This window comes from Apaloderma vittatum, unplaced genomic scaffold, assembly GCF_000703405.1.
Source record: "Apaloderma vittatum isolate BGI_N311 unplaced genomic scaffold, ASM70340v1 scaffold13415, whole genome shotgun sequence".
NCBI classification, from domain to species: domain Eukaryota; kingdom Metazoa; phylum Chordata; class Aves; order Trogoniformes; family Trogonidae; genus Apaloderma; species Apaloderma vittatum.
The window spans coordinates 81,672-106,912 of NW_009716595.1; the positions used below are offsets into that span (position 1 = coordinate 81,672).

The window sequence follows — 25,241 nt, forward strand, 5'->3', positions numbered from 1 at the left end:
AGGTTTTTTGCAACCATCTAATGCTACGTGTCACTTAGTACCTACCATCACGCCTATTGCTGTGACAATTGCCTGCGTGTCTTCAAAGGCTAAACTAGACTTTCTGCAGTACTTCTGGGTTTAACTGTCTAAACCTGCCTTAGTTTTAATCCGAATGCATACTGCTTTCTTTTATTAGGTGACAAAAGTAAAGCTGAGAGAGTTCTTGCAACATCTGTACGTTTGCATTAAGGAACTGGATATATGCAAAGTGAGCCGCACAAGTTTTTGCAACTCAGACTCAAAAATGACGGTGATCCATTTGCAACGGATACCAGAAGCACAGCATGTCAACAACACTTTAGTAGGTAAAAGTGAAGCTTCTTCATAACATTCGAAAGAGCTTGGCTATAGAGAAAAAGAGCAAAATATGTATCTAATGCTACTAGGAACTAAAAGAACTCTGCACTGTTCTTTGTTCTTCTATCAGTGATAAACCCAGTAATGTAGCACACAATTCCCTTTCTGATTACATGGCTGGGGTGGGGGAAGCTTCAACATCTGGGTGTTGGTTTTTTGTTTGGGGTTTGTTTTTTTTTTCCTCTGAACACTTTTGAATGTTCTATTTTCTGCAAGTGAAACTTACCCTGATGATCTGCAATACATTTATACATATTTATATATATATGTTAATCTTTCCTCAAGGTTGGATGTTCCTTGTTGTTTGGTTTTTTTTTTTCCTTTTAATTCATTCTTTTCTTACTGAAAGCTCCTATGTCTTGATTGAAAAACCAAACTCTTCCAGGTCCAATCTTTGAGAATGCTGCATTTCACAAAGCAAGCAAGGGTCGATTGTCCCATTTGAAGCTATGAAAACAGGCACCTAAATAATGTTCTTGAGAATCTGCAACAGCAAGATACTATTTTGTCTGACAGGTGCTTTAAAAAAAAAGAAATCCTCCACATACAGGCTGAATTAGAAAAATATTTTTATTTACAAGAGTAAATAATGTAGTGCAAGGAGAGTGGATTTAACCCTCAATAATGCATAGATTGATGCCATTTATAGTCCGTGATCTACATAATTTTGCAGAGGTGTATGCACACCTACTTTAAAGGTCAGACTTTTCCTACAGCCAGCTTCAAATCAGACAGAAGGCATTTGCACTCCATACTTGTTATCCATGTATCTCATCTAACATTTATCAAATAAACTGTCACTCAAATAGGCGTCTTTTAGAGTTACTGTAGAACATGAAACAAAGCCTTGCCAATTATCTATGGAAGAATAAAAAAATGAATAGTTCATTTACTTTGTTTCACCTGTTCACACTTAAATTTCTTTAATTCATTCACTAGGGGAAGCTACTTTCTCTAATCATTGGCTCTTGGTAGGGCAGGAAACATTTTTGTTGTGTCTACCAGGGAACTGCTGACACTCGTGAAACTTGACCAAGGGTCAGCCAACACAACTACTATTTTATGATCATATTGCAAATCTTTTGTGTGTTTTTATTTATTTAGGATGAAATATAAAATGTTAAAAAAATTTTTACCACTGCATGTACCGAAGCCCTGGCTGGTGTGCCATGGAACTTGGAAAGTGCTGGTGGCTGAGTGTCCCTTATGTAATTTCCATGCTTCTCACTTGGCAAACTCTGGTAACTTCACCAGTAAAATAAGCTCAAATGCAGTAAAGGCAATTTAGTAAGATATTAGGTATCTGAGTAAAACTTCTTCATCAAAACCGGTGGGAGGTTTGCTTACTCTTCAATTAGGCAAAGCCTTTGCGTGTTTTCTTCCAGTCCTTCATTGAAATACAGTATGACCATGTGTTGGGTACAGTGAGATAATCTGCATTATTTGTTGGAAGTGTTAAATAAATTATATGGATGGTTTTTCTCTATAGTGGAGAGATCAGATCAGTGAATTTCCCTACAATTTTGGCTGTTGGACTGCACTATTAATGCCATGAATAGAGTTCGTTGCCGATTCTTGGATTTGTAGTTGACCATATCCCATCTTCCCAATGGGACATCGACCTTAAGAAAAATACACTTCAGCTTGTAACGAGAGGATTCTGGGGGTTTGACTCCTGCTGTGCTGAACTGTTTGAAAAAGGAGCTTCATCTTGCTGTATGGCTCCAGTAGCATCCTCACTGCTGTTCTCTGAAGAAGAATGTTCTTCTGATGATGGTTCTGATCTTGTTCCAGGAGAACTATGGGCTTCAGGTAAATGTCAAAAGAAATTATTAAATTAGATCTCTCTGTGTCTAGGAAATCTATTTATCAATATTTAAATTAGGTAGATATAAAATCACATGCAAAGACCATAGTCAAAGGCTAGGAAAGCTAGCTACTAAGAAAGCAGGGTTTCAGAATTATTTCCATAGTCAGCATATTATTCACAACTACATTTCCTAAATGATATCTAGGAATTATAAAATTCAAATAATATTCTTATATTTAACAGTGTGTTGTTCGTTCTCTAAAATACTATTCCATATAGGTGTCAGTTGTTGACGTGGAAAGTAATCTTTTCTGTTTTCTCTTGCACAAATATATCAGAAAACAATATTTTCTGACATAGGCTTAAGCTGCCTACTGGGGTTAAGCCACAACCTAAGAAAATGGAAGAAATTATTTTTATAACTGGTAATATTAATTTTACAACCTCCTGATCAAGATCCTGTTTTGTGGTTTGAAGTGAAACACTTGATTGAAGATGGCAATGCTTTTGAAACAATGACTTGTTTTTGTATGTGATGTTAGGGGTTTTTTTTGCCCTTTCCTGAGCAATATAGTTTTGTCTCTGATTTCTCTTTCAATATGGTAAAAAAAATAATGCGAATTTTAACAGCCTGAAGTCTGGCACTTGCTTTTTTTGTCTCTTAATAGTCTCTGTCCCATCAGAAAAGAGAACATGTACAGTAAGCCTTTCTAGTTTAGAAAAGGAGGAGTTTGCAAGTGCTGACTGAATGTATTTACTGATTCTGTTACTGGTCTGAAGATGCTGAACTGTCTCCTCCTGAGTTACTCCAATGTTCTGCCTGTTTGAACCTCGCTTTTTCCCCTGCCTTGCATCTGAGTGCATCCAGTCATATGGAATGGGGAACAGTCTCACTGCATATTGCAGAGGCAACATACAAAATCAAAGTCATGTAATTAACAGTACTGCATGTTGACAGATAGGAAATAATCTTGTATTTGCAGTCATGATCTCCTGCAGTTAATGGTTTTAGAAAGAATCTCCTTTATCAAGGGAAATTCTCCAGAAACCAATAGGTTTAATGCCCTGCTTAATGAACTCCTTTTCAATGATTGAAAAAATTACTTGTGCATCAAAGAAGCTTCTGTTCAGAGGTATGTCTAATCTTCAAGTCCTCCTTTTATTTTTTAAATTTTTACTGAAATGAAAAGATCATTCCTTTCTTTGGTTTTACTAGGACAACTACTTACAAGGTAATGACTGAAGATACTGCACTGCAAATGCAACCAGAATCGATAAAAGAAAGGTTCCCATGAAGTAGATCTGTGACAGTAAATTAAAAAACACAATTAGAGCAGTGCAAAGACAAGGTAGTGCTCCAAATGAGCTGTGCCTGTACCAAAGGGGCCGCACGTACCAGTGTAGATTGTAAAATATTGTTCCAGAAAACTCTCATGTGAAAATAAAGCAATGCTAATGAGCATGGACTAATTGATTCTTGGTTACTGTTATTCCAGCACCTGCAACAAGCAGATCAAAACAACCCATTAGTCCTCCTCTACAGTTTTGTGGCATCTGTCATTTAAGAATCTTAAATGGATTTTCAGCAAACCCCAGTAATCCAGAAGAACTAGCAGATATTGCCATCACTATCTTAGAGATGGTGAAGTAAAAATTCATAGAAATACCAGATTAACCTCATTAAGCACAGAATACCTTACCCTAGGAGTGTATTTTTTTTATTTTCTTCTTGGTCAACAACAGGTCAAAGCATTCAGGCTACCCCAGCCAAGCAGTCACAGTACAAGGTCATGCCCAAGATAATTCATTCTAACTCACGTGAGACAACAGCACCATGTCTTCATTTAAGATTAGATGCACAAAATTTAGTTGCCTACACACAACAGCAGTGCCTAAATCCCCTTTAGAGACAACGGAGTACTACACAGTGCAGTCAGAGCTTGAAGATGCTTTAGTTGACCAGCTCTGATGTGTCTGTTGTGGGGTGAGCTGAGTAGCTTGCTTGGTTCCACCAGCTAGGACTTCACCTACTCAGGGAGTTTAGAGAGCCACAGCACAGGCACCTATTTTAAGCTACACTTCAGTCTTTTCTACAAAGCTGTGGAGGGAGGGCTAGGTGGGGGTGCTTTGCATGTGTACATATATATATATACATGTACACAAAATTTTTATATATATGAATATTTACATATAAATATATTATACATGAAGTTATAGCAGATTTATATATTTCGTATATATATCTAAAAAAGCACATGCTGTTCTGGACAAAAGGGTATGATGATGGGAAAACCCTGCAGTGGTGTCAGCTCTGGAGGTATTCTCCCTGCAGAGCAGATGGATCCAGTCTGAGTGAAGGCAGGATTCAGGCTCAAGCTTTACCGCTCCCAGATGGACCAGCTGATCCAGAAGCCCTTTTTATCTGACTGGTAATTTCACGTGGCAGGGAGGTCATCTAGGGTGCAAGTTCAGGCTAACTGCAATTAAGAACAACTTCAGCAGATTGTTGGAGAATCAGGAAATTAGGTTTTAATGTTGATATCTCTGATTAATTATTTTTTTTTTGGCCACAGGACACCCAGTAGCAAAACTGAAGATAAACCACTCCATTCCTGGTTATTATTATTAACTGTTATCTCCTCCTTTAAATATCTGAAAAGCAATTCCACAAATCCATCAAATATTGTGTAAGCTTCCTATTCCCACTGTGCTTTCCAACACATGTTGCTTTACCCAGGTAAAGGAAACCAAAGTTCTGTACTGGGACCAGGTGTCTCTCGCTGTTTTGTGCATCAACAGTGCTGGCACATCTTTGCAGAACAAACAGGAAGGACTGCTATTATGCCAGTTGCATACTTTTAAGTTCTGAATTAAATTATGCTATATTTATCATTCAAAGGTTGTTTTGGACTGTATATAAGTTGTCAGTACTGAACTTAGGAGTGTAAATATATGAAACCGGAAATGACCTCCTGGATCATTAAATCCAGTTCATGCTATTTCAGATAACAACATATAATCAGGTCTCTTTTAGCAGGCATAAAGTGAAATATATTTAGATAATTCAAGCATTACAAGCATGTTGACCTTAATCTACTTAAATCATATTAGTGAACAAAGTTAATAATTACAGGAGTTGCTGTTCTCTGCAATAAATGCTCTTCACAGGGAAAAACAGAAGCTGCTGATTAAGAGGAAAAAAGACTCACCTGTAATAAAGCTCTTGAAGAAGCGAGGTGTTACTAGAATGTAATGCCTGATCAATTTCCAAGTGTTCCAGAATATAGGAAGGGATGGAGTTGCCTTCTTCTATGACAAGGGCCAAATTAAAGAAACCCTGACAATAAAAATAGCATACAGACTTTTTAACCATTAGATTTTCATGTGTATATTTAAGGTCCACTGGAAGCATCAAGCATCTGAATAATTATAACTGTCTTTAAAAATTCATTCACTGAATAATTACAAAAGCCTTCTATCCTCACCATATACCCAGGTAAATACTGAAAATGCAAAAGAATTGTAACTCGTTTGTTGTGACACCATTTCTGTAGAAACCATCTGGAAAAAGGTCTGAGCTTTCTCACTTTTAGTTGCTCTTTAAACACAGCCACCATATCAAATTGTAATCTTTTATCTACTATGGAAATACAGACTGAAGCGGAAATGGATTCCTGTTCTTAATTCCTCTACCCCTAGCTCTACAGAACAATAACAATCTAAATAGTGAAACTGAGAGCAGAAATTTCCTCCAGACAATTTAAGTTCTTTTGCCCACTTGGACAAGTCTTGGGCATCCCTGTGTCTCTTCAGAGCCACGAAGATGGACTCACATGAGACACATTACAGGGTTCCTCATCAGTTTGGCACTCACACTTTAAAGTAACTGTACAGGCATCTCTTCTTCGCAAATTTAGCAGTAATGTTTCGTCCCAATATTCTCAAACCAGAACCCAATGATGTCACCTCTAATAAATTCACATAAAACATACTACCTGGGGACATTGTCATGGAGATCGGGAGAACAGAATATTGCACCCAGGGCACTTCTGGAGGGTCTGAGGGCAGGAAACTCAGTGTTGAAACACTGCATGTCTTTTGTACTGTGATATGGCATATATTTTAATTACAAAGCATTTTAGGATTAAGCTTTAGTGGAGTGAACAAAATTCACGCTTGGATTCACTCAATATACCACGAGAAATGGGCCAGGCTTCTTGTTTATATCCTAAAATAGCAGAGGATAGGACTGGAATACAACTCAGCAGTCTATTAATTCTTCCCCTTGCATGAGCAAAAACACTAAGCTCATGACAGAATCAGTTCTGCCAAGGTAAAGTAGCACTGAATTAAGCCCTTCACCTTTAGCTTTCAAAACAGCCTTATTCTAGGCCTGTCCACCTATGCTACGTTTACCTTGTATTGACATGAAACGGCAACTACTGACCCACGAGGTGTTTTGAAATAGTTGTAAGTTATTCCAGCACGTTTCTTCAGTGCAGATGTGGCCTAGCAGATACTGAGATACAACCAGTCTCAGATAAATCTTCAGATTGTTCTAAACTCTGACATTTTATAAAGACTTTATAAAGATTGTAATCAATTGCAGACTCACCTGTGAATCTCCTTCTATTGCAGCCTGGGCGTACATGCGCATTGAGAGCTCAAGGTCTTTAGACTGGTTCTGGTAACCGTAGTAGTAGAAATCACCCATCTTCAAATAAGCTGTGAAAGAAACCAGTAGCAGATCATTTAGAGTATTTGTAAAAATATAATTAACCAACTATTAATGAGATGGAGAAGTTAATAGTAATTCTATTTAAGGCACCATATTAAAAGAAAGGTACTAGTTTTCTTTGGTTCTCTCTGTGCCTACCTTATATCAGCCTGCCCTCTAGACAGGCTTATCCTGGATGAAATGTCTCATGGTTTCACTTTAACGAATTCAGTGACCAATACTGCTGCTTTTACAAAAACTGATACTTATGAGACTTCATACTGCATTCTTCTTCATCTGTTGAATCTGTTGAATCTTCATCTGTATTCAGGTTAGCCCTACTAACTTGATGAGACTTAAAAACATTCCAAGTGTTTGTATTTGACCTGTCGGTATAGTGACTGATCCCTCCCAAAAGTTATAGAACTTTGCCGATGACAATTTCATTAGTTTCAAACCCAACCAAGGACAAAGAATTTTCCTGGCCTAGAAGGAAGTAATCCCTGGAAAATTTACAAACACCTTTCTGCGATATTGCACAATAATGCAGTGTGCCAACAGGATGGGCACTGACGCAGACAGGAGCAAGCATGGTATTGCACTTATCAGCTATGCTAAAGAGTTTAAAAACTCCTGTGACTGTGCCTATACTTACCTGACCTAAGCCTCCCCTAAGCGTCAAATGTGTCTGAAACACATCTACACTTTGCCTTGTGCGTCAATGGCAGTTACCTAGAAATTCCACCTGTTTTTACAACGGACTAGAGCAGAGCTCTTCCAGGAAGCAAACTGGTCACAGACCTAACGGCAAAGGCAGAAAGACTATGTGGACACAGGCTGGCACAGATGCAGAGAATCACAGAATCATAGAATGACAGAGGTTGGAAGGGACCTCTAGAGATCAACTAGTTCAATAGCCCCTGCAAGGCAGGATGCCCTAGGGCAGGGCACACAGAAACGCATCCAGGTGGGTTTTGAAAGTCTCCAGAGAAGGAGACTCCACAACCTCTCTGGGCAGCCTGTCCCAGTGCTCTGTCACCCTCACAGTAAAGAAGTTTCTCCTTATGTTGAGGTGGAACTTCCGAATGCCAGGTTAAGGTGCCGATGTTCATCAGAGCTCAGAGCCCAGAGTGGAAGGCCATGAACACCGTAGTGAATTATCAAGAAGAGAATTCCCCTCAACCACACCAACTGTGTCATTTCAACCCTGGCCTGGACAGCGCTCTCCTGACAGGCAGCGGCCTTCAGGTCAACCCTGGAAATCTCTGCTGTCTGGCTGAGATTCTCCATCCCATGGAATTTGATCTTACACTACTGCAGAGAAGGGTTTGAGATAACCCCCCCCCTTATGTTGCTCATGTGAGGAAGAGATAAAGTAATAAAATCCTTCCCCTGGTGAACCCAGCAAGTCTTCCCTCCTTGACTTGAATGGGATCACTGTCTCACTCCGAGTCTGACCTTCAGAAGCTTCTCTAGTCGAACGCTGTGCCAGTGGCTCTGCCGAGGATCAACCAAACTGCACCTTGCTAAGGTGTCTACAAACTCCTCAGCAAAGCTAACAGGGTTTTAGTCAGCTCCTGTGGCTTCAGGCTGTATTAACGGGGTGTTCAGTTTTCCACGCTACTGTGTATTCAAATGAGTAGCATGAATTACATTTACACTCCTTTTCCACATATTTCCTTATACTCACTTAAACCTTCTTGTGAGACAATCAGATCAACGTTTTCAAATACTGAGTAACTTTCAAAGGCACCAAAATGACTTAGTAAAGTCACAGGCATAGTAAAATTTAATGCCAGAGGAGTATAACTTATATGTAAATAAACCTTTATTTTTTTATTATTTTTTAACAGAGAACCCCGTAGTTCCTTCCCCAAGGTAAGCAGTACCAGTGTTGATAAACTCTGTACCCTAGCAAAAAAACTCATAATAATTTAGATAAGGAATCGTTTAGCCTTCACTAGCTTCTCATGACTCAGTTATGATATAGAAGTATATTTACTTCTGGATTTTCTCTTTGATAAACAAAACAGCATGAAATCATAAAGTTTAGTGCTTTTTTGTTGTTAAACTTTGAGGCAACTGCTCATGCTACTAAGTATCTAGCCCCTTCTCAGGTATTAGCATTTTATTTTATTTTATTTTATTTTATTTTATTTTATTCAGATTTCATACATAGAAGGGAATTTGCAGAAAAGCTGAGCTGAAACACAACTTTTAAAATACCTTTTTTCCCCTGATATTCCTATCAAAAAACTAAAAAGGAAATTATGATATACAGGGATTACTCTTCCGTTAACTCATTCACACAGAAGTTGTAACAAATGTAGTTTTTGAAATTTTTTTAAAATGTAAAATTCAGAAAGAATTCCTGGTACATACCAAACGATGGTGCATTGACTTGAGACACAGAGAAATTGTAGTATCGCCAAACACAATCAGTTGCTAGGTATTTCTTTGCTAGGTCCTAGAAAGAAAATAATTGATCCATTCATGTCACAGGGAAGAGATCAGAGTCACTTTTTTATTAACAAGTGTTCCTTTTACGATAATGACCTGTGAATACATTTACTTACTGGTCTTTCTTCACAGATATGTGCTAAATTGGACTGTGACACTTCAATCCCAGTTTCAGCAGCCAAAAGGTAATGGAGCAGAGCTTCATGCCTAACGTTAGGTAAAATACATTAGTGAAAAACCTAACAAAACAACATCCATTTTAGTTATAGTTAAAAAAAACCCAACCCAACAAACTAAATAAATTGATGAAATCACCCAAGAGCAAAATTTTGGTACAAGGTTTAAAAGCAAGAGTCTGACAAACCCGTGCGACAGCCACATCTGGTGGCAATGCTCGGTGTGACATGCCGCGCTGGCCCTCCAGAACAGGCACCGAAGCTGGATTGGCTCCGGTGCGCATTTTCACTCTTAAGTGCAAGACTGACGAGAAAGCTGAATTGATATTAAGCCAAATTATCTATTTAAATGTTGCAGATAAAGCATTCTTAAAACACTCTTACCTCCTCCACTTAAAAAACCAAATAAATTGCTAATTAGCTGTGTATAGAGCTGTCATTCATCTGAGCACTTCTCCAGTATGCTTTACCCTTTTATCGCTGAAACTTGCTTGGTCTTGTCTTTTTAGACTATGGGCTCTTTGGAACATGAATTGTCATTATATCCAAATGCGTAAATAAAACTAGTCTTAGTCCCTCTACGGACTCTAAGCACGCCTGTAAAGCAAGTAATTAAAGCTAATTTTGCATTTGCAGTATAGCAATTCAGTAGTGCAGCACATGTTAAAGCACTGCTCATGCTTCCAGAGGAGAACATCTATTTCATGTTCTGTTACTCATCTGCTCAGTATTACGAAGGCTAAGAATTCAAAACTATGAGGAAGTCTTCAAAAATCATGTGTTTGGTTTTAAGACAACAACATAAACCACTTGGTGTGCTTTTATTCTTACTTAAGCTTCCTATTAAAGGATCATGCTTCCTGTGATTTTCTCCACAACACAAAGCTAAAGCCATGGCAAGTTTTGGGTTCATTTCAATGGTTTGTTTAATGGGAAACAAATCTGATTAAATACTTGCTTAAGCAGAGAAACTTCACATGAAATTATGAATGCAGTTACCCTAATGGAATTAGCAGGTATAACCTCCTGCTTTCCAACTTCTTCTGCCAAGATATCAAATCTGTTCTTGTACCTCTCCTATAAAAAAAATAAAAACCTGTCCTGTGCACAGGACTTTTATGTGACTGTGTGCAGAGCTTCTCCAGAACAGTCCACTGACAGTTTCTTCTGGATCTCCTAAGCCTGAAGCACTAATTAAGTACCAGCAGGGGGAGGCCGGAGGACTAAACCAGCTGTCGTATGACATCATGAATGACAGTCTGATGCCTCCACATACACTATCTGATGCTCATGCCTACAGGGTGCTGCAAAAATGGAGCATTAACCTGGAGGCTGTTTTGAAACCTCTTGGTTGGCTCACTAGATATTGTAGCCTCCTATCACACCCTACAGAAAGATAATATTAACCACATACAAAAGAAGAGCAAATCTAATCCAGCAGCCTGAGCTTTCACGACAGAATTATACAGAATAGAGAAAGCAAAGTATGGGTTTTGGAGCAGATAGAATATTAAGTAAAAGGCGTTCCCCTGGCTAATCCAGTGCACACTACATGCTGCAGTACTATGAGACGAAAATCACAGACAGCAGATATAACACTATTTTGCTCTATAAACTCCCTCTTTTTCACTTGATTTTGTCAGAATTGTTGAATTACGCTTCAGGTCAACTCCTCTCTCCCTTTACGTCAACAGGTGTTTTGCTACTGACGTCAGTGATGCTGCTATTTGTGTTTCTTTGAGGTGATGGCCCAATGTTAATTATTTTATCACGCTAGAAAGAAAGTGAAAAATAGAAAATGAACTTGAAGAGAACAGAACAAACATACCATGAAAGTTCCAGATAAGCATTGAGAGCTTTTCTGATGACATGACCTAAGTAGCCGTTCTTCTCTGCAATGTGTTTTGCCCAGCTGCAGGAAAGAACAAACAATAAAAAATAAACAGCTGTGCTCCGGTAGTGCTAATCCAACTCACACTGACTCAAGGGACACAAAAGACACTGTGATGGGAGATCCTCTTCTGGCTTCTTCCATAAGACAAGCTATGGGATTTCACAGTAATTGCTGCATCAGTCTTGTAACTGTTGACTGAATGAGAATATTTTGTCCATTCACCTCCCTATGCATATCAGAGATGTTCTATGTTTTCTCTTGGCAAAATGACTTTCTTTTTTTGTTTGTTTTTAAAGAAAACAAACTAAGTTAACTGCTACAACTATTTATCTGCATTTTTCTTGATATAAAATACCAGTTCTACCACATCAGGAGCCTGTATTTCTTGAAAATCAAATAACTAAGGCATTGTCAGATACAACCTTTCAGAGTTGTGCAATATAATCTCTCTGAGTTTTTCCAGAAAAGAAAGTACTAGAATCTCTCAAAATCTACTAGTCATTTAAACAATAGAACTTCAGTGCAGAAATACCTTTTGTCAAGGAGGCAAGCACCATGAACTACAGGATATTTAGACCATGGACTTAAAAATCACCAATAATCAAAATAATCCCAACAGAAATAACATTCTCCTTTAACAAATGGCTTCATTCCTTACATTACAGCTTTTTCTGGATCTCTAGGGAAGTCTTCCATATTTCCTGTGATGTAGTACTGAGAGCATCGTAACGTCCCTTCTATATGCCCTCCTTGGGCAGCTTTATAGAAATAGCGTGCAGCAACTGTCTGCGAAGAAACAAGACACAATCAGGAACTCCGCATTATTAATGTTTATTGAGTTTTGTTTCCCAGGACTCATTTCATTAAATAAAATAGAAGAGGCAGTTGGCTAATGAGCCAGTTTCACTACTCTTAATGTACTTAGGAGAAAGGAATTCATTTCACCTAACTTTTTAATAGTTTAGGCTGGGAAAAAAGAGTCTTCAAAATCCTAAGTTCTGGTAATACATGGAAGGTCAAATAGAAAAGTGTCTAAATGTGTAACTAACACCCGGTAGCACAGACGCCTTGTGTGCACTGGCAAAAGTAGTTATTCACTAGTAGGGTGATTAATACGTGATCCTGGAGAAGAGACACAGAATGGGACTTTTGTACTGGTGATGTCCAAGTGAAGGCTGGGGAGCAGCAGCAGTATTCAGCCGGTCCAGCAGTGCACAGATGCCCCTGCAACTGGTTTATAAAGATAACACAGGCTGAGTAGGCAGGGTCAGAGCTGCAGAAGCAGGGGGGCTGCCTGACTCTCCATGTATTACCCTCAGAAACAGTAATCTGTATTGTAAACCAAAGCAGCGTACACCCTAAAAAATTTATTTCAGGAAATACTTAACCATCGATATAAATTTTCTGTGAGCATCTATCACACCATAATAAAGTACTTCTGCTTACGCAAAGCTTTGCTGAATAAAGAAACCTGGGCACTTTTAGGTGTGCTCTTACAATCAGTCCACTCTGAAATGTGTATTTAAGTCCACAGGGAAGAAAAAGTGCTTGCCAAATGCACTGCTGCTCTTGGCAGGGAGCAGAAATGCTCACTGTCTGGAGTATACCCAGATCTCAGAGGCCACACTGGAAACATCTTTTAGCTCCAAGCACAAGGTCTGCTTGCACTTATCACACAGCCTACCTCATTATGCTTGCTGTACTGCTGATCATAAGCTACCTAGCTAATTAAAAGAAATATAACCAAAGTAGACTGATCCTATTGGATGAAAATTAATTTTACACAGAGAAATTTACAAATGGGTGGTGTCACAGAAAGACAATCCAAAATACTGCAGTCTGCCTTGAAGGTCTTTCACTGTGATTCTGAGGTTCACAGAAGCTACGAGAATGTAGCGTAACTGTTCACAAGTTCAGGGACAAGGTTCTGCTGCTTTCATCTCTTACCGAAAACATCCTTTCCCCATATTCTTCCCCTGTATTCCTTCCTACTAAAAGTGAGAGAAAGGATCACATGGTGTGAGAGCACACACTATCCTGGCTGCTGTTGCTGGGAGGAGGAAAGCAGAGGCAGTCCCTGGAGCTAAACCTGCACCTGCTTTGTTTCTAAATTAAAGGAACACACATGCACAGAAGTACGACTGAGATACCTGAGCAACATCTCTCTCAGTAAGTAATCTGACTGAGTGCCCCTGTAGCACCCTTCTTTGTGATAAAAGATATCGAAATGCGACTCAGAGTTAACAAAAGAGTCTCAAGAATGAAGCAAAAACTTCTAAACTGGAGTCTAATGTAGGAAATAGTACTATTAAGTATTACTCACTTGATTTCTACCAGGTATTCCAGGGTAAATACCATCTAAATAAAGGACACCAAGGTTGTACGATGCATCCGGATTTCCCAGCTCTTCAGCAATCAACCAGTGTTCAGCAGCTTTTCTGTAGTCTCTTTTAAAATTGTGGTAATACCACCCCAATCCGTTCACTGCCTGGGGCAAGCCCTGAGGGAAGGAGAAGAGCAGTCTCAGGACACACAGGTTTGATTCTGCTTTGGGTCACTTCACAATTCTAACCTGCTGCTCAATTCTGGGTGTTCTCACAGCCTTGCCTAGATTCCAGATATCTGGCACATGTATTCAGCCAAAATTACACTGATCTGGGACTAAAGGCTATAAAGGTTTGCTGGCTTTTTTTTCACACTCCAGTGTTGTCTTCTTCCACAGAGCCTCAGCCATGACTGCATTCAGATTTATACTTACTGACAAGAACAAACCGCGACTGTTTTGTCACCTGCTGCCTCTGCAAAGCCAAAACAGGACACCTATTCTTGTTAACTACCCTAACCTAGCTGACAAGATTAGTAATCAAAAAACTCAATGCCCCTCCTCCTTTAAATTGGAACATTTCCCTTCGAATAAATAAGAAGCAATGAACACAGAACTTTGCGATGCTCCTCTCAAAACGTATTCAACCAACGTCATACAGATCTGCTTAAGATAGTGCTACATGGTATTACCAAATTACATCTTTGCAGCAATAATTCTTGATTAAGAGGTGAAAATCCTCCTGGGACAGCTTTTATTTTGGTTGTAATGAGTCACCATCTCCTTGCAAGAACTGATGGATCATATGGTGGCTGTAGGTATGCCAGCATTTCAAATGACTCGATGCCAATAAACATGAACAAGCTATTTACTCATATTTTAAAATGTATGCTTAATAGCAACCATGCCAGAACAGTGACACAGGGTAAAAACTACCTAAAAAAACCCTCAGTGCACAGATAGAAATTATTTGCTTAATACTGTTGGCTTCTACACTGCACGTTCTCCTTCTGTAATCTCTGCAGAAAAAATTGTATACTACTCGCACTTACAAAGACCCTCTGGCAAAGGATTGCTTTTCCTTTCAGATGTAAACAGTGTCACTAACTTCTTCATTAAAATGCTAAAGCAGGTAAACTTTTCAATAATTATGCTGTTATTTTTCTACAGAAAACTTACACTGGAGCATAAAAACTTAAGTATCTGGGTTCAAGGAGAGTAAGAAAATTTTTGTCTCTAGGATGCTTCCTGAAATCTCTTGCTTAGATCCCGAGTCATGGGAATTTTGATCACACTGTGAAAGGCCCTCAGTTTATTCAACTCCTTCCCAAAGAGCCACTAGAACAGGCAGCCTCTCCTGTTTCAAAGGAATGATAGAACTGGCACAGTTCTTTTCTGATGGTGGGCAGCGAGCATTGTCTACATAGTATTTTGTAACAGACATTTTATATAAATTAGAGTTCATTACTATTAGCATCTGGTATAGGACTTTTACAGTAAAGTATTTATTACATTTTACCTTGGCTGCTGCTTTCTTCATCAATTCCAAAGCAAGTTTTGTGTTCTTTTTCACACCTTGGCCCTAGGAAATGTATAGGTGAAACAATCATTGTTCACAAATACAGAATACAGGCTTATGAAGATTCACACATACACATTCAAAACACATTCTAACACCGATACTATTATCTGCTAGGTGTTATCCAGCTTTAAACAGCTACAACAAAAAAAGCAACTTTGTGCCCATCCTTCATTCACAGCTTTACCAAAATTTCAGTGATTCATTCTAGGAAAAATTACTTGGCCAGTTGATCTAAGCGGTTTTTATGGGTAAATAATATCATAGTTCTTTAATTTTCAGCAACTAAGGAAGAATGAACAACATTTAAAGGTGCACAGACAATTTGGCTATGAGTAAGAGGTTTCCCGAAAAAGGGCGTCAGAGTGTGTCCAGAGGAACTACATAGATGTTGTGCTGATGATGTCCATATAAATTGATTCCAGACATGGGTCAAGTAGGCAAATTAACACAAGCAAAACTTTTTAGAGAACAGCCCACCACTGTCAAAGAAATGAGATGAAGACCTAATGGTTCTTCTCTAATATCTCTAACCTTCAGCACTGCTGAATGTCTTATGGGTGACACTGCTTAGCTGATACTTCTTGACTCAAGTGGGGTTCTGTCTGAGTTTGGCCTCTGCTATCTACTGCTTTTAGTAGGGAAAAATTAACTGCATGCAGAGACTATTTAATTCCTACTTAAAATTTCTTAAGAGCTCTAAGAAAGAGCATTCTAAGATCAAACTTTCACCTGCATCCCTATACCAAGGCCTACTAGCTGGTTAGATTTTTGAGGTGATATGCCATCAGTAAAAACTAGGATCCACAATTTGGGTTATATTCTGATCCTGAATCTGACTAGGAACAAAGTGACTAACTGCCTTTAACTTGCTCTAACTTTCTTTAACTGCCTCTAACAATGCTTTTGTGCATATGGGGTAAAAATGAACATTACCTTCATAACTATTGACTGGAATAACTCTAAAATCACTTGTATATGCTCTCACAGTATGTTACTGCATTTGTTACTTACAAACAGCTATGTCATGGGAAGGATTTTTTTTTAAGTGAAAATATGAAACATGACTTACCTTAAATAACACAATAGCATAATCATATATTAACACTGGATCTTCTGTTTCTATTGCACCCTTTGCATACCATTCTATTGCAGCTTCAGGATTTTTTGCCACTCCTTGCTGTCCCCAAAACAGCATCTGAGCCAATCGTTGCTGAAAGAAGACAACATAAGCACTTAACAGCAAGTACTGAACCTGAATCGCAGGAGCAGACTTGTGCAGGCTTAAGTGGCTTTCAAATGGGTGAAGAAACTAGTTATACATCCTCAACAGTTTGAAAACAACTACTAGGAATACTCAGAGGGCTTCTTGGTGGTGAAATGTACTGACACTAGGCCTACAGCAGGGTTGTTTTCTTTTTACAGCTGTCAGTACCACAAAAGTCTGTCTGGATTTAATTGCAGAGGTAAGCGATAAAGGCTCAGTATTACAACATATTGCTGCCAGTCTCAGATCAGCAGCAATAACTGCACTGTGTCAAATACAAACCCAGGGAAAATGATCTGAAAAAGAGGGTGCCAAGTCCTCACAACTCTTCTCTTTTGCCTTGCATATTTTTAGAACTTTTTGCATGGATACTGGATATTACCAGACAGAAACAAGGGAAATAGTTCAGGCTCATAAAAAAGAAGCAATTCTGGGTGGAAAGAGAAAATGTGTGTCCACTTTACTCCTCTCCACAACTTTCCTACACAGTCTATAGATGTACATATACGATGAGTGTATAAAACCAAAAAAAGGGTAAATGTATTCCTTTATACCTGTGCAGCTGCATTTCCTCGTGTTGCTTCATGTTTTAACCACATGAAGACGTCACCATTTTCTTTTGTTTGAGCTTTCAGCAGTTCATCATCCATCAGCCTTATAGTTTCAACAAATGCCTGAAGAGTAGGTGAACAGAAAATAGTAATTATTACACAATGAATTCATACATCTGCCACCACAATGAAAATGTTCCCCATTTCTCACTTATCCCTCAAAATCATGATCAGTTCTGGATTTTAAAATTCTTACCACCCCTCTGCTGGTCAATGCATTAAGAACCGTCCTTACAGCCAGTGTAAAACCATTTACTGCTTCATTACAGAACAAAACCATAAGTCCACTCTATACTGGAAAGATATGCGAAGATGTCAGCAACTGAAAAAAACCAAACCACTCCAGCTTTGTAGCTTTAAATGCACCTAATAATGGCAAAAATGTCCCTTCAAGCCTTTTAAGGCTTTTTAGTTTCTATAGAAATCTCTTTTAAAAAAGAGGCTGCCAGAAAGCTTGATGAAGACCTGCCTTACAACACCTCTATCTAGGTGTGCTGACTTTTAGTTCTTCAGCAATCAAAATTTTTGATACAATAATCATTCTTTCCGATAAGCCAGGATCCTAGTACTGGCTCACCTTCAGTATTCTTTACAGATAAAGTTGTGTTACCTCCTTTTTAGCAGCTCATTCTGAAATCATTTTACTGCAGCTTTATCTCAATAGATAGGTATTTAACAATCAAATCTTTTCATGTGCCTATAGAAAAGGCCTAAGCATGGAGAGGAAAAATTCATCTTTTGCATGAACTTTATGATGTGTGCCTACCAAAACAGCAGATGATTTGCTTAATAAATACATTCAATTATATTAATAATTCAAAATATTAGTGAGGAATTAGGGCTCAAGAATAAGACCCAGATTTTATCATAGAACAGAATCATAGAATCATTAAGGTTGGAAAAGACCTCTAAGATCATCTAATACAAAAGAAAGATAGACATGAGGGCAATTCTGGGGATTTGAGTCTAACTTTGATTTGGTTTCACAATTGCTAAGTAATAGAATAATGATACATACATATAATTTCAGGGATTTTGTAACAATCACAGAATTATAGAATGGTTCAAGTTGGAAGAGCCCTTTAAAGATCATTTAGTCCAACAACCCTGCCATGGGCAGCAACAGCAACCAGATGAGCTAATATTTGTATAACTAGAAAAAAATATTCTGGCTACATATTAATATATGAAAAGTCATTTGCACAGAAAACTAATTCAGATACACTTGCAACTCTTTTACCTGTTCCCCTTTTATAGTGTGTTGATCCAATGATGTCTTTATTGCAATATTACTGTAATAAGCATATGACAGCTCCAAATCAAGTGGATAATTATCAATGCCTTGATAGTGTTTATAGCCAAGATTCATCATAGCAAGTCTCTCATTCCCCTGAGCGCCAACCAAACTATACAGCAACCCCTGGCGAAAATCAACAGACAAACAAGAGTGAATTCACCGCACATCGCATTTAGCACTTTGGTGGGTATTTACAGGGAACAGAGTGTTCATACTGGTAGCTGATACAGTAGCTATACCGTGTAAGCACAGATACAGTACAAACCGCAGCCTTAAAGCAGTAAAATGTCTTCCATATGTATGGAAAGATTTTAAAGAAAAACTAGACTCTCTAAATCCTTTTCAAGCTTTGCACTTATTCTGTCACCACTAAAGTGTGGAGGGATTTTTTAATGCCACTTTATTATAGTGTTAATTATACTCTGATACATTTTATACTCAGCAGTGACTCAACTAGTCTCACTGATGTAAAATGGAGGTTTTGCACTGAATTCAGTGGAAGCCCATGGAATTTAACCAACGGCACCTGAAAAGCTTACCCTAAGAATCTGACAGAAGGATGGAATTTGTGGCCAACAGGGTTTCAGCACAAAAATCCCCTGAGATACATGTTAATTGGTACTAGAAATAGTCCAGGTACTGCACATCTGCCAATACTGTTTTCAGCACTACTATTATTTTTCACCTGCATGGTAATAAAAACAGTGGTGTCCTGTCTGTGCTGAATATTAAATTATTTTCTACACTGTTTGAAGCAGATGCAATAACAAAATCACTTAATCTCCATAATTAGCACTAGGTATACTCCATAACTAGGGTGTAAAAAAGGCTCTTGTCTCAGGTTTCTTGGTTTTGAGAAAGTGGCGTGAACTTGGTATCAGACTGGCCTCTCAGGGGTTCTTCCAATTTAGTACCCTGTAACCACGTTAGGCAGATCTGCTAGTCTTTATGAGCATTTTATATTATGCTATTATATCACAATTATATATCTGTTAGCAATTTCAGCATAGCCCTCTTCCAGTGATATATAAACACCTCCCCTTTTTTTGACCTTGCAATGGAATGACATGGAAACATGTCAGTTATTTGCAACCTTCCTAAAAGGTCAGGAATTCACATGCTCTGCAGTTGCTCAGCTGACACACGGTCAGTTTTTTTCCTCAGAAGAAAACTGTTCTACTTCAGTTACCTTTAACTGTTTAACCATAATATACTCAATGTCACGTGTTTGCACACTATAAAATAGGAATTCTTTTCTGACTGTACTATGCAACCTTTCCACTTTAGGAGACTTGCCTGATGTGAGACTTTTTTCATACCCATCTACAAATTACTGCAGGTAACTCGAGGTTATTACCTCACTGAAATTCCTTAGTGACTGGGAAAATCGGTACATTCCATGCTGTTTACTTTAGCACCATTTTTAGGTCTTACTAAATCATTGATTTCCTTGTTCTGGATGAGCAGATTCCCACCATCAGGACTTCACCAAGACTCCACTGCCATTGGGCTATTTAGGAGTAGTTATGTCAGGGAATCCCTTCAACCACAGCCCAGATCTGGAGGTAATTTCACGCTTTTTAATTCAATCGGTCATAAATTCATCCGATTTTTAAATTGCCTTTAAACGTAATTGATTTCACAGCCATAACTAAACATATTAAATACACTACCTTTGAATGATCCACAGACACACCAAGCCCTGTTTCAAATATAACTGCAAGGAAATAGGAAGCCTTATGGTAACCACAACAACTCGAATCCACCAAGAGAGGGACAAAGGAGCCCATATTGCTGAGGCCATTGGCACTGGACAGACCCTTTGCAACCTTCTCAAATATCCTCTGGCCAACGTCTAGAACCGTATCACTTTCATCATCTAACACTAAAAATAAAACACAAGACACACAGTTATTGCAAGAGTTAAAATCGGGAATGGATTTCCCCTCCTTAATGTAATGGCACCGAGATAGATTCTGTTATTTCTCATGCTGAATGGTATTCTCAGCGCAGACAACTGAAATTCCTAGAGATACAAGGTAGTAGAATAGGGTGAATAAAAATCCAAAAGACTCTCTCAAAGTAGCTAACTACAAAAAAACATAAGGATATCTCTATTTTCTTCTATATAAGCCATCCATAATAAGCCTGACATATATTGTGGAGTTATTTAAGAACAATAAAATAAAATATGATTACCCTCTGAGGCACTGAAATCCATCTCTTTTAACAGTTTGAACAAAGTATGGTACTTTTCCCTGAGTTCTTTTCCCCACATGAAGGCATCACATTTGGATTTTTCTCCGTATTTGTGAATCTGCTGCAAATAATAGTTTTCATAGTAACCTAGGGAAAACATATTTAAGACATGAAAGTTGAATTTGTTGTCTTTAACACAAGCTTCCGGTCAAAAATAAAGATGTTTCCAGGGTAAACTAGAAATTCATAGATGAGCACATCCCTAACACAAAATAGTACAAAAAAAACCCCCCTCACCCAGCTAGCACAGGTCATCTACAAATACATAAGATTTCTTTTATTCTCTTTCATACTTTGGATGTAATGAATGTGAACAAATTCCAATTGCGAACATAAGGTAGTTTTCAGCACACATTTAAACTGTGTTACTCTTCTGTCACTAAAGTGGTTGCTTTGATATAAACCTGTCAATTACTGCACATTAGATCACGAGGGCAGAGACATTCTAGCAAAACCCACCCTTTTTTGGGAAAGGGCTTATACATGTGCCTTTAGAGTCATTCGGGAATGAAATGGAAGAAAGTCAGTTGAATAGTAAGATTCAAAGTGGGTTTTTTGTCCCTTTATGCACCTGTCTTATTAGAGAAGAAATATCAACAACATGGTTCAAGGTTGTATTCCATAGCACAAAAGTCTTTGCAGGGACAAACCCATAGTTTTAGCTACCAGTAACATGACTAAACTCTTCAAATTGCCTTTTTTTCCCTTGTTTCAGCTGAATTTAAGTTTACTTTTGATGATTCCAGTAAATGGAAAGTAAACAACTCTGCAAAGATAACAGCTCAAAACTGACATCTCATAGATCAACACTTACAACTTTTTTGCATTTTTTCGCCTTGCCTTACAATATCTCTGTACTCATAAACTAGTTCTTGAACGTCCATACATCTCTCGTAGTAGAATTCAACTTGGTCCACTGTTTCTTTGTCATGAAGAGGGTTAGAAATCTACAAAAAGGCAAACGATGGATAAATGGCATCTACAGCATCTATTGTTGTCTATGCTTGGCTAGAAAGTAGTGTTGGAGGCACATAACAAAGGGAAACAGACTGTTTACTACTATCAGCATATCTGGCGCTGCTTACAGCAGATTACAGCTTTAAACAGCATAATCCAAGAAACCATGGATGAACTTCCAAAATTGACCAAACCTGTGTGACTTCTACCACAGATTTCAACAAAATGTGTTCAATATAGTGTCACCAAAACCCCTGGGAAACAAAGCAATACTGAAAATAAGTCCTTACTTAAATATAGATTTAGGAACATTGCTTTACATGCTCACTTCTAGAAGTCTTATCTTTCAGTATTTGAAGTGGTAACTAACATTCTTAGATTTCAACAGAAAATTATCATATTTTGGTTATGTATTCCTGAGCACTATCATGCTTCGTCTCAAGTTTTTCACTTGGTAAGAGCTTCAGTTAAAAAGAAAATTAAAAAAATACAGCCATAGCTGGCTGCCAATTTTTAAACATTTCCAAATACTGCTTTTGTTTACCTGTTCTGTCTCCAACACATTTAGCCGATAGTATTTCGCAGGTCCAAAGAACGCTTCAATACCATTTACATATCCACTTCCTCCAAGAACAAAGTATCCCGCAGTGTCATCATAATAGAAATCTTCCCTAAAACTGAGGAACATGAAAGAGAAGTAAGCTGGTTTTCAAGTGGTACTACGAAAAAAAAAAAAAAGAAAAAAAGAAATGTGTATCTTGGAATTTCCATAACTGACAGCCTTAAACTCAGTGCCAGTATCATTTTCTTTCCTTATCTCTTTACTCTCAAAACCTACTCTATAATTTAGCATGAAAAACTCTGGAGTAAATTTAACAAATCTCTTGTCTACTAACACATGAAACCAGCAGGGTGTTTTATTTTTTGATCTGTAGTTATTCTGGTGTTTAACGCATCATTATACAGCCTCGAAGATTTCAGTTCCAACTCTGCCTTGCACTTTTCTAAAATTTGCATATGAAAATCTAAAATTTAAGTTATTTGTCTCCTAGAGTTACTACCTCCAAATTTATAATTTCTGGTTTGTAAACTGTAGCAGAGAAGGAACAACACTGAAGCCTGCCATGCAATTTACTGCTACATAGTTTCCATATTAAAGAGGTTGTTTTTTAATTATTTGTACAACAAAGAGCCAATCTAAAATTACAGTGAAAGAGAACAATTAAAGATCCATTTAAAAAAAATTATTCAGTTGCTTAGAAAAAAGGATAGAGCAAGAACATTTTTGGTAGAAGTTTTGCTCTCTAGCTAAGGAAAGCAGGTAATGATTTCACCAGTGAAATCCTACTTCTCCCACAGCAACAATGAAACTTCTCTTGACTTCAGTAAGACCGAGTTTTCATCTGAAGACTTATCCTAATGCCACTGACCTTCCAATCAGTTTTTAGTGAGAATTATCAGACTCCAGTACCAGATCATGCAGCATGTTAATGCCACTACCTTGTGGCATTTACAAAACTATTCAGCTCATGCTCAATGTAAGCACAGTAATGCAAACTGGTTTTGAAAGCACAGAGTGGAAAAAGACCACAGATATTTTGAAAATCATTTGGAATCTCAGTTACAAACTTGTACTCTCCTTCTCCTGCTTCCCCTATCTGAACACATACACACGTATTACTCAACAAAGGAGAAAACGCTTACATAAAAGACTGATGATGATGTCTTTTCAAATTCTTCCCAACAGTGCTTACTTCTATCTAAAAGAACACAAAATATTAATTATAATAAACGAAAGATTACAAGGCACATTTATTAAGGCATTTCAACTCATAGCTCAGAAGACCAGAGCTGCAGCTTGTTGCATCTCCTCTGCACTCAAGAGCATGGTGTCACGTAGCCAATATATGTCAGAAGAGTTTAATGGAAAACACTGGCACTGTTCTGTCCTGACCAACCATCAGCAAAGAAAACCAGTAAACAGTACATATTTTGCCGACTTCACTCGTGTGTTCAGTTACATGATGTGTACTTTGCCGAAGCTTTTATTTTTCCAAAAGCATGAAAGGCTGTTTTGCTTGCTAAATGAAGTGAATATTTATCTTAAGATATTGTAGCTTTCAGCTGAAGCACAGCCATAAAGCTAATGTAACAGGACATGGTTTTAAAAAAATCTGGGTTCAACTACTTCTACAGATGTACTTTTGGTAGATTTTCAGCAGCAGAATGGTTATAGGAACTCAGATGCCTGAAGGAAAACAAGATTTTCATACATATTGGTATTGTAAAAAGTGCCTAAGGACTCACAAAACAACCCTGCAAAATTTTCTCAAGTGTCTTTTATGAATCCATCTGCATCTTTAGAGGCTCTTAAAATCTGGCTCTTAATTTCTCGATGCCTCAATTTCCGAACCTTCCCTAATTTATATATTTTGTCTCGGACCACGTGGGACTAAATGTATCTAAATTAATGAAGTGAAATAATAATAGAAACATTTAGGTTGGAAGAGATCTTGAAGATCCTAGAGTCGAACCCTAAAAGGAGCACTGCCAGGTCTGCGACTAAACCATGTCCCATCCATACGTCTTTTAAATACCACCAGGGATGGTGACTCTACCACTTCCCTGGGCAGCCTGTTCCAATGCTTTGGTGAAGAAATTTTTCCTAACGACCTCCCGTGGTGCAACTTGAGCCCATTTCCTCTTGTCCTATTGCTTGTTACTTGGGAGAAAAAAACCAACCCCCACCTCCCTACAACCTCCTTTCAGGTAGCTGTAGAGAGCAATGAGGTCTCCCCTCAGCCTCCTTTTCTCGAGGCTAAACAACCCCAGCTCCCTCAGCCGCCCCTTAAGAGCTTAAGACTTGTTCTCAAGACCCTTCACCAGCTTTATTGCTCTTCTTTGGACAAGAAATGCCTAAATAAGGAGATTCTTCCCCACCTTTGGGGGATCATTGAACATTTAAAAACTTACTACAGGAAGACATGTCAACAAGATAGAACCAAACCAGTTTTTTTCTGTTCCAGAGAATGGCTCTAAGTACTGAAACATTTTGAAGTTTAGTCCCACTTTCTCTTTTTTTCCATGAGAGCACTCATTAAACTCTTCATGGCTCCCTTATTTTGTCCAGAAGTGAAAATTTATTGACTACAGTTTTTATCACACACCTGAATAAATTCACTTTGCTCTCTGATGGAAGAGCACTTTTAAAAAATCTCATCATACAAGAATCTGCAAATTTTCAAAAAGTCAAGACTAATATAACCTGTATTAACATTGACAGTAACTTTTACGTTTGCACCTGAAGCTGAGCTTCAAAATCCATAGGATCTTCCCTTTCCCATGAACTTAAATCATAACTGCAACTTAAACAAGCAGAAAAAGACAGCTTTGATTCTATAAAGTGCTTTTTTTTTCCCTTAAAACCATATATTTAAAACTATATTAAAAGTAAAATACATGTTTCTATCTGAATTTCTTGCCAGGCAATCA

The 25,241-nt window shown here is 38.1% G+C and overlaps 1 protein-coding gene across 1 annotated transcript in view; it reads right to left on the bottom strand.

Annotated features, from left to right (window-relative positions):
* Positions 1–2,038: 2,038 nt before the first annotated feature.
* Positions 2,039–25,241, bottom strand: part of SEL1L3 (sel-1 suppressor of lin-12-like 3 (C. elegans)) — a 30,659-nt gene continuing 7,456 nt past the window's right edge. The window contains exons 5-23 of the mRNA XM_009869602.1: positions 23,454–23,509; positions 22,294–22,426; positions 21,607–21,739; positions 20,733–20,879; positions 20,207–20,418; positions 18,477–18,656; positions 17,180–17,299; positions 16,431–16,571; positions 15,299–15,361; positions 13,780–13,956; positions 12,115–12,242; positions 11,391–11,474; positions 9,503–9,593; positions 9,309–9,393; positions 6,825–6,934; positions 5,419–5,546; positions 3,606–3,708; positions 3,439–3,511; positions 2,039–2,205 (exon numbers count right to left, since the gene is read on the bottom strand). Of these exons, the coding sequence (XP_009867904.1) occupies positions 2,039–2,205; positions 3,439–3,511; positions 3,606–3,708; positions 5,419–5,546; positions 6,825–6,934; positions 9,309–9,393; positions 9,503–9,593; positions 11,391–11,474; positions 12,115–12,242; positions 13,780–13,956; positions 15,299–15,361; positions 16,431–16,571; positions 17,180–17,299; positions 18,477–18,656; positions 20,207–20,418; positions 20,733–20,879; positions 21,607–21,739; positions 22,294–22,426; positions 23,454–23,509 (2,331 nt within the window). The remainder of the gene's footprint in view (positions 2,206–3,438; positions 3,512–3,605; positions 3,709–5,418; positions 5,547–6,824; positions 6,935–9,308; positions 9,394–9,502; positions 9,594–11,390; positions 11,475–12,114; positions 12,243–13,779; positions 13,957–15,298; positions 15,362–16,430; positions 16,572–17,179; positions 17,300–18,476; positions 18,657–20,206; positions 20,419–20,732; positions 20,880–21,606; positions 21,740–22,293; positions 22,427–23,453; positions 23,510–25,241) is intronic.